Source organism: Dermacentor silvarum, chromosome 8 (assembly GCF_013339745.2).
Source record: "Dermacentor silvarum isolate Dsil-2018 chromosome 8, BIME_Dsil_1.4, whole genome shotgun sequence".
Lineage (NCBI taxonomy): Eukaryota > Metazoa > Arthropoda > Arachnida > Ixodida > Ixodidae > Dermacentor > Dermacentor silvarum.
This window is the reverse complement of record NC_051161.1, coordinates 41,963,820-41,973,506: the sequence shown is the minus strand read 5'-3', so window position 1 is coordinate 41,973,506 and position 9,687 is coordinate 41,963,820. Positions and strand designations below refer to the sequence as shown.

Genomic DNA, 9,687 nt, shown 5'->3' with positions numbered 1-9,687 from the left:
TATGCCGGCTTTAAAGTATTCGCAGCGATACAAAGTTCTTAATAGCCCACTATTTCCCTCCATGAAGTTCCCACAGAAACGATGGGTATCCAAACACCATCTCGATTTAGTGCATCGTCCCCAGATGTCCACATAGGCGCTGTTGTTCGCTTTTATATCCTGGTGATCTGATAAAACTGTAAGATAAGAACGTGCACGTACACCTTCAAACCCTTTTAAGAGCACGTGGTCGCCGAGCAAAGGTAGTCGAGTTGATTAAATGTAAGGCACTTCTGCAGAGCGCTTATTATAGTTTCAACAATAAAGGGCACCAAAGCTAAACAGCCATGGTTTTATTGGCGAATTCGGTTTCCGATTCACTGCTTTCTCTTTCTCACAGAGTCTGTCGTTTCTTGAAAACTCGTTGTTTATAATGCTGCCCACCGATTCCTTTTTATTTCGGTGACACGTCAAAGGCTAATTTTTGTTCTAGTACACTTTACGTTTCTCAGGAAATAGCAAGATAAGATTAAAGATGCTCATTGTTCGCAGCGTTCAGAGCCAAGTTTGCCTCGCGGCAGTTACAAACGGTAATGGAAACTGGCCGTTTGAAAGCTAAAGTATATTTTTATTCCCGTGATGCTCATTTCCGTTTTCTTTTCACTATATATAGAAGCTTATGTTTGGTCAGGCTTAGTCCCGTGTCACAAATGCGGGCTGTCTAACCAGATTCCGCGCTCGGGTGCCGGAAGATGGAGCTACATCAGAAATGTAACCGTCTGTGAATTAAATGACTGAAAGTTTCTGTTTTCTGGCCGCAACTCTCGCAACATAACTTTCATCAGCACTCTTCAACCGCTGCATCAATATGTAGACGCATAAATCATCGACGCTCTTTCCCATTTTGATTACTTTTTATGCGATTAGTACAAACCATTCAGAGCGGCTCACGTTTTCTACCACGTGCAAAAGGGACAGTTGTCAACGTCTATTTATGTAACAGAAAAAAAAAGCTTCTTTAAGGTTGTCCTGCCGAACACAACACTGAATTTAGCGCTTGTACGCATTCTTGCCACATTCCATCGAGCGTTTGCACAAGCCGACATGAAGGAAGTATTTAGAACTTTCGCCATTTCATACTGCACAGTATGGTGTCTCAAATTCGGTGTTAGTAGAAAGGAGTCAGGCAAGGAGACACAATCTCTCCAATGCTATTCACTGCATGCATGCTTAGAAGAAGTGTTCAAGCTCTTAGACTGGGAAGGCTTAGAAGTGAGGATCAACGGCGAATATCTCAGTAACCTTCGGTTTGCAGATGACATTGTCCTATTCAGCAACAATGGGGACAAATTACAACAAATGGTTGAGGACCTTAACCGGAAAAGTGTAAGAGTTGGGTTGAAGATTAGTATGGGTGCAGAAGACAAAGATAATGTTCAATAGCCTGGCAAGAGAACAAGAATTGAGGATCGCCAGTCAGCCTCTAGAGTCTGTAAAGGAGTACGTTTATCTAGGTAATTTACTCGCAGGGGACTCTGATCACGAGAAAGAAATTTACAGAATAATAAAATTGGGTTGGAGTGCATACGGCAGGCATTACCAAATCCTGACTGGGAGCTTACCACTGTCGTTGAAAAGAAAAGTGTACAATGATTTCATTCTACACGTGCTAACATATGGGGCAGAAACTTGGAGGTTAATAAAGAAGCTCTAGAACAAGTTAAGGACCAGACAAAGAGTGATGGAACGAAAAATGTTAGGCCTAACGTTAAGAGACAGCAAGAGAGCGGTGTGGATCAGAGAGCAAAGCGAGATAACTAATTTTCTGGTTGACATTAAGAGGGAAAAAATGTGGTTGATCCCTCTTATATAGGAATCGGTATAGAACACGAAAGTGAAACGTGTCTTCACAGAAGTAGTGTAATGTTTATTGCACATTGATATATAATGTCTATTGGTATTTTGTGGCTAAAGCGCCCTTAGGCGTTGATGCACCCACGCTGACGCCTGGTGGCACGTCTCCTCCATCATGACTACCAACGTCGATGACCATGAGCAACCGTCGTGCATATGGAAGCTGCACTACGCTGCACACGCTAGCACAACGCGAAAGACGAAGCACGTAACTGACACACTAATACAACGCGCAAGACAAAGCACGTAACTGAATCGTCACCGAGTCAAATCAGCGCGTACAGCGCGTCGTAATTGCAGCCTCCGCGATCAACTTCAGAAACATTTTCAGAGCTAATTGCGGAGGCCACGCTCCGCTGTGCTGAGTACGGTGAACGCCACCTAGGTGGCGTTGGTAGTGCTTCTTGATGCCAGCGTCCCTTCGAATGCTGGCATCGAGGCGTCGTATTGCTGAGACCACCGAAGCGTTCACTGTCGGTGCGCGTTAGTGTCATAATGCAGTACTTCTCTTTTCTGCTCGTAGGCGGCGGCACCGCCCCGAGCAAGAGCGCGGGTACACGGAGGAGTGTTAGATATATAAGGCGCGTCTGTGTAGCTCTCTGCAAATGCGTTTGTGGCGCAATGGGTTAAACGCTCGGTGATCTATCGTCGCGGACCGAGAGGTCGTGGGTTCGATTTCCAAATTTTGCATGTTTGTGGAACTTTTTCTTCTGGTTTCTTTCTTTGTATTATGTTCTATGACGTATTTCCGTGACGGAAATACGTCAGTGAAGTCTTGGTGGACCCCGGCATAAAACACTTTCGTGTTAAAAAGGAGCTGGGCAGGCCATGTAATGCGTAGGATGGATAACCAGCCGACCATTACAGTTACAGAATGGATACCAGGAGAAGGGAAGCGCAGTCGAGGACGGCAGAAAGCGAGGGGGGGGGGGGGGGATGAAGTTAGGAAATTTGCGGGCGCAAGTTGGAATCAGCTAGTGCAAGACAGGGCTCATTGGATATCGCAGGGAGAGGCCTTCGTCCTGCAGTGGACATAAATATAGGTTGATGATTATGATGAAGCGGGAAAAAACATTACGTGGTTTGCGAGTATTGTGCTTGGAATGTGGAACTCGTGAAGGAACTTATTTGAACGTGCTCTTGTAGGAACATTTTTATTTTGCAAACTGCCCAAGTACATCTAAATTGTACACCCACGAGAAAAAAAAAGTATACGGAGCGCGGGCTTGCAAGAATAAAAGGAAACGGGATTTATTCGTAATTGAGGCTCATTGACTCGAGTGCACTGAAAAGTTCGCATTGCCAAGTTTGGACTGCAGTTCTCAATTTCAAGTTACGTCAGAAGGCGGATAGAAAATCGGCTTTATCACTGAATCCATTTTGCCCAAGGGGGAGCATATGAAAGTTTAGAACTGATGTCACCGTATATTTGTAAACGCTGCTCTTAGGATGTTTCGACGATTTGGGCGCAATTATCATTTGCAGGCTCAAGTTGGAATACGCTAGCGCAAGACAGGGGTAATTGGAGATCGCAGGGAGAGGCCTTCGTCCTGCAGTGGACATAAAATATAGGCTGATGATGATGATCATCATCATCTTAGATAAGAGTAACAGCCGGAGCCGCCTGTACAAGTACGTCTCCTTAGACGTAGAGAACTTGTTGTATTCAGTGCCACATGTTGATTTGTTTGTAGCTGTGCGAGAGCTCATCGAAGAAAACGGGTCAGTTCCGTTCCAGAACGCCTGCGGTGTTCCTATTGATTCCTTCCTGGAACTTCTAGCCATGTACCTATCGTCGACGATTGTTGAATTTCAGGATGAATTTTTTGTCAAAAGAATGGCATATGCACAGGGTCCAGTTTGGCACCCGCCTTATGCCATATTTTTCTTTCAAAATTTGACAATGCTTTGAGCAGCTCTTTAAATGCCGATAGGGTAGTCAAAGTCTTCAGGTATGTTGATGATTTTTTGATCTTGTTAAACCTGAAGGACCCTTTGGAACTAGAGTCGGTTTCAAGCGATATTTTTTGCTCATTCAGAGCATGCACGAAGGCTCTTAATTTTACGAAAGAACTGGCATCAGATAATGCTATTAGATTTTTAGACTTAAAACTAGCCTTCTCTGACAATGGTCACGTCTGCTGGATGTATGCGCCTCGTACCCAGAAACAGCTTCTACCATTCGAGTCGTCGCACTCAAAACTAGTGAAGCGTGACATAGCTATCCTCTGCATCAACAATGCCCTCAATAGAAGCTGCCATCATTCAATGGAGCAAAGTTTTCATCAGCAGATTAAGCGTCTGCAGGTGGCCGGCTTTCCTGACACTGTTCTCAAGGCAGCAGCCGAGACAAAACTGAAAAGGTTGAAAAAAGAAACAGAAGACAGAGCACATAACACTGCTAGTGAGGACCGTAAGCGAGTGGTAGTCAAGCCGTATATCCACAAGGTTTCCCACAATGTGAAAAAAGTTGCCACAAGGCACGGCGTTCGTGCTGTGTTTTCGGCGCCGTGCAAGATGTCAAGTCTATGTGCTAGGATTGAAAATCGTAAACCTAGGAGTGCCTGCAGTACAAGCCATAACTTCAGAACTTGCATCAAAAATGTTGTTTATCGCATACCGTTGAAGTGTGGTCGCGTGTATATAGGCCAGACGCGGCGTTGTATTATTGTCCGCTTAAAAGAAGACGAAACGTCTGTCACGTCAGGAGGAGGAGCAAATCTGCCTTCTCATTGCCGAGTGTGTGGCTGCTCGCCTGTTTTGGCAGACACACAAATTATAGGCAGGGGAACCAACACGATACGAACGAGAACTGATTGAAGCGTACCATATCCGAAAACATGGTCACAATCATTGCGTTAGTGTGCCCTCGTTATCGCTGTCAAAGAAAGAGATAGCTTATTTAGAAAAATGTGGTTACTAGGTGTCATTTAGTGTTTTATTTTTTTGCTTGTCACGTGCTATGTACGACGCATGTGCGCTCTGGCTTCACTGCGAACTTCTGTGTGGTTGTTTTTATTAAACTTGTTGCTAGGCCCAGCGTGTGTCTGTCTGCTTCTCTCCTGGTGTTTGCGTCTTGAAGGCTGGGTTCCATCGTTTCTACTTGCGTGTTTCTTTCAATAAATTGTTAGTAATCGCTCGTCCGTGTCTCTTCTTGTGTCGTCTGTTTGGCGCTTTAGTACTTCAGTAACCGGCTAAAGTGCACGGCGCCGAGCCAGGTTGAATTCATTTCAATTTGCCCGTCTTTATGCTTTGTTAATCTTTCATCTACCTCAGTTGTACCTATTATAAGAATAAGCTATTCAATTCCAATAATAGGTGAGGGAAAAAAAAAGAAAATTGTTTTGTCATGTGCTTGTCATGAATATAGACATCAAACTCCTAAATTTAAAGAGCAACGCGACTAAGCCGTTTTTAGAATTATTGCGTTCATGTAACTCTTCAAAGAAAGGAATGCTCCTAGGTTCGTTTTGTATGTTTCGGTAAGATCTGTAACCTGCGTTTAATTAGATAGGCAGTATAAGTTGGTTGTAAGTATTTCTTATTGATCCTCACTCAGCCAAGGCATGCCCAAAGTACGTTACCCGAAAGTGTTTAATATGCGGTCAATATGGACTTTCATGGCCGCAGACACGGCCAGCATTCGAGGCACCATGACTGATGTTCCAGGATACACGCGATGCTGCCGCGGCTGATATCTCGAGTAGCATCAAGCCTTTACATGAACTACGAAAATCTGATCACCAGGCATACGCGCTTCAGGACTTATGATAAAGCGTTCTTGCGCTCGTACTTGCCAGTATTCTCGACTATTTGCGTGGCCATTCGTTTTATAACCGGCGTCCAGCCGTCACGTTGTCTGGAATACTAATTGCGCACGGGACATTTGCGACATGTGGCGAGATGTATGATGAAAGAAGCAGCCCTAGGCAAATATTTGAGAAATGAGGAGTGGAATCAATATGTGCAGGGTGTCCCAACCATATTTTCGTTTCATCTCCTTTGTTTTGATCAGTGCGGTCTAATATTTTCTATTCTTTCTTTCTCTCTGCCTCTTTGTCTTCTTCTGTTCGTCCTTTCCCTTACATTTCTTTCTTTTTCGTTTTGGCGCGGTCCTCCTGTCGTGTCATTCGGTACTCAGGTTGTCACGCTACGGCGGCTAGAACGTGAACACTGAGTCTGGTTTTGCCAATTCTAATATTTGGTTAGGTTGGTTTGTCACAACTTGAGGAGAAAACAGAGAAGGAAACACAGGGATGCTGACCAGTGTAAATGCCGGCTGACCACCCTGTTCCAGGCAAATTGGTTACGGAAATAAAAGTTTATAGAAGGAGATCAAATATTTCAAAATAACTCAAACAAAAACATTCAGTAGATCTCACTAGACATACTGTAATCACTTATAGCTAAATATGTCATTCTCACTTTTCATAATTTTAAGACGTGCATCTGTACGCCAATTGGAGCGTCAATGGCCATGACACCATCCATGCGTTTTGAAATAACGAAATTAAAAGGTAGCAGTGTTATTGGTGCCTTAATATGAGGTACGTCTGGAGAAATGCCTTTCCAAACTTTTTACAGCAATGGCCGTCTATGGGTTCTCGCCTGAGTCGAAGAGATGTTGGAGGCTACTGTAAACAAAATGTGAGCAGCCAGCTGTGAAAGAATGTCCTGAAGTAAAGTTTCTTTCGCCAAGTTTTTTTCGCCAACGTAACTCTCAGAATTTTATCAACGTGCCTAAAACACGCCACATTAGAGAATGTGCAAACAGCAGTGCAAACATATTTCACTCTGTAGTCGCCAGAAGCCGCCAAGTGTGCGAGACGCTATCGATATATGTTTCACTTCGCGCTCAGCAGAGGAGAATTCTCCGACAGCGTGCTCGCTCAATCTTGTGTCAAGATGTTAAGGTAAAATTTGTTTATAGGGAAACGTACATTTTAAGAAGCAGTGTCAGCTTTGTTGCGCAATCACAAATACAAGTCGATAAATGTGCCCTGTCCTTTATTAATCCCAGGTTCGCCGAAAGGGCGAAGCAATGACAGATTTAGCAGGCACGTGAGGCCTGTGCTGCTGTGCAGGCTGAACAGCACCCCGCCGGCAGCAGGCGTCAAAGCATATCCGACGTGACGGCGAGTGCATATGTGGCGAAACTGCTTCGTTATAGCTCCGGCGGAATAACGCGCGCGCGCCCATACACAAGTTTCCAGGTGAGGAGATGAGCGTTCGGCGAGCGCGCTCATCGAAGGGCATCTGGTGACTGACGGCAAGAATGCGGTGAAAAGCTAGAGACCTTGGTAGAGCCAGTGTGCCGTTTCCTTCCGTCCCGCCTTTTCCCACCGCTGTTCCTGTCCCCGCACCATACCGAGGGCAACCCCTCCCTCTTCCCTCTAGCTATGTCGTCCTACCTTTCTCGGACCATCCCCCTTTGAGCTCCCACCACCTCACGGATGGATGGATGCTAGGAGCGTCCCCTTTGTAACAGGGCGGTGGGTTGCGCCACCAATCTCGTTGGTATGTTGCCCAATGTCATAAATGTCATAAAAAATTAAAAAGACAAGAAAAACGAGGCATTTCCACCACCAGATTTTCTGAAATACTTTGTTTTTGTCCGTCGTTTGTCGGTTCCCTACTTTTCTTCTACCAATCTTCCAATCGCCTCTTACTAATTTCTATTGTGGACATGCTTACTTTCCCCCTGCTCTCGCTGAACTCAAGGGCTTCAACGAGGCCAGAGGTGCCTAAATCGACCGCTGTGCAGATATCTTCACATTCTAACAGAACATGGTCCAACATTTCCCTAGCTCTACCGCACCAAGCACAAGCTTCTTCTGCTTTATTGTACCTCGCTTCATAAGTGCGCGTTCTAAGGCATCTTGACCTCGCTTCGAAAAGTAAAGAGCTTCCCTTTGAGTTATCTTAAGTAGTTTCTTTCCTGATTTCATCTTTTTCCTCTTGAGTAGTTACTCATAGAAGGTTTCTTTTCCATTGCCGTCACCCATGAGATTGTCTCAGCCTCTCTCACTTTGCGCTTCCCATTTTATGTTGCCATGTTACTTTCTATACCGGTTGCGTAATTACTGGTAAGCTTCTTAGTTGTTTTCCTACACTGTGAATCAATGTTCTTCCGGTACAAATATCTTAACGCTTTCTCAAACCATTTACTTTCTTGCATAGCCCTCAGTCGCAGTTCATAATCACTTTTACTCTGCGCTTCCCTCACCCCAAAACTTGTCCAACCCATATCACCATGCACAGCTTCATTTATAGTCTTCCCGTGAGCGCCCAATGCGAGGCGTCCCACTGACCTTTGGTTGCAATCGAGTCCTGATTGTACCCCGGATTTCAAGCAAACAACCGCATTTCCAAATGTAAGTTCTGGAACCATTATAACATTCCACATACCACGAAGCGCCTCGTACCTATTGTATCCCCAAAGCGCTCTGTTTTCATTATGGCCTCATTTCTCTTCCCCTTTGCTGTTATTTTTTCCTGTATTTACATATATCTATTGCCTTCGTTTATACATACCCCAATGTATTTATATTCTTGTAACCGAGGTATTTCCTGGCAATGTATTAACACTGCCTAAAAAAAAAGGAAAAAAAGGAAAAGAAAGGTTGAACAAAAGGCCAAACACAAAAAGTCAAACTAGCGCCATCTCGCGGGAATGGCCGGAAATTTGCGTGATGATGATCGCGTGACGTACGTATATGTGAGATAAATTTTTGCTGGTGCTTGGTACAGATCACTTTCGTGTTTAAAAAAAAAGCGTGTTATATTCGTGTCACTTACCCAAAGATAAGAATATAACGCGAGGCACACTCTGAAGCAAAATGTCTTGAAAAACAAAATCAGTGATGATTTAGCGGTAAACGCTAGGGAAACGCGTTAGCATTACTTCGCAGCTCCTTTCGGTCCCGCGTCAACCACATTACAAAACGTCGTTCAGGAGCACAGTCGACGCACGTGCTACCTCTCCGCAACTGACGGTGGTCCGGAGCAGACCACGTCATTTTCACCACACACGCACACACACACGCTTCAACTTTGACACTCTTATGAGAACGCATTAGGAGTCTACTCGCGTTATATTTGTGCACAGACATGGTCGGTACGATGGATGACGTGCCGGCAATTAACACTGCGTTCGCTAGGACCATCGGTGGTTCTAGGCACTCTCACATGTATTCCTTTGTACAACTCATTCATTGTAGCAAAAAAAAAAAGTAGCAAGAAGCTTCAGATAATTTTTAAAAGCCATAACAGAATATTTCTAAAAGAGCACCGAACTTTTTTTGAAAGAATTTAAAACCGAATAGCAAAGTTTCGTTTACACCTCAGTATCACACCTATACACATAAACTTTTCTTGAATGTAAGGAAACTTGCGTGGTGGTGATTGCTGAGTGCTGGCACATGGGACAGACTTTTCCTGGAGCTTGGCAGAGAACAGTTTCGTGTTGAAAAACATTTGTAATGTACCAGCCACGGTTGCTATCCAACAATGTGTTGAGCATGCTTTGGGAGGTGGTTATTTTGGACACTAATTTGCACTATGCCTTATGAATGGCGCTTCCATTACCCAAGTGACTCACCCACTCGTACGTAGGAGCCAACCGATGCCGCGAGTGCCACGTCCTGAAGGACAAGTTGGGAACCGTGTGCAGCGCCTGCAACAAGAGGCGCAGCGTCTCAAACAGAAGCGTCTGATTCTTCGAGTAGAAGCGTATCTTCTCAGCGACAGATTCTCAAAACGCTGTAGCTGTCACGAGGGAAGAAGGCGAGAATG

General features: G+C 44.7%; 1 protein-coding gene across 1 annotated transcript in view; it reads right to left on the bottom strand.

The window, feature by feature from the left end:
* Positions 1 to 9,489: 9,489 nt before the first annotated feature.
* The window catches only part of LOC125947652 (uncharacterized), a 211,296-nt gene continuing 211,098 nt past the window's right edge, over positions 9,490 to 9,687 (bottom strand). Inside the window, exon 4 of the mRNA XM_049672833.1 lies at positions 9,490 to 9,568. Within this exon, the coding sequence (XP_049528790.1) occupies positions 9,490 to 9,568 (79 nt within the window). The remainder of the gene's footprint in view (positions 9,569 to 9,687) is intronic.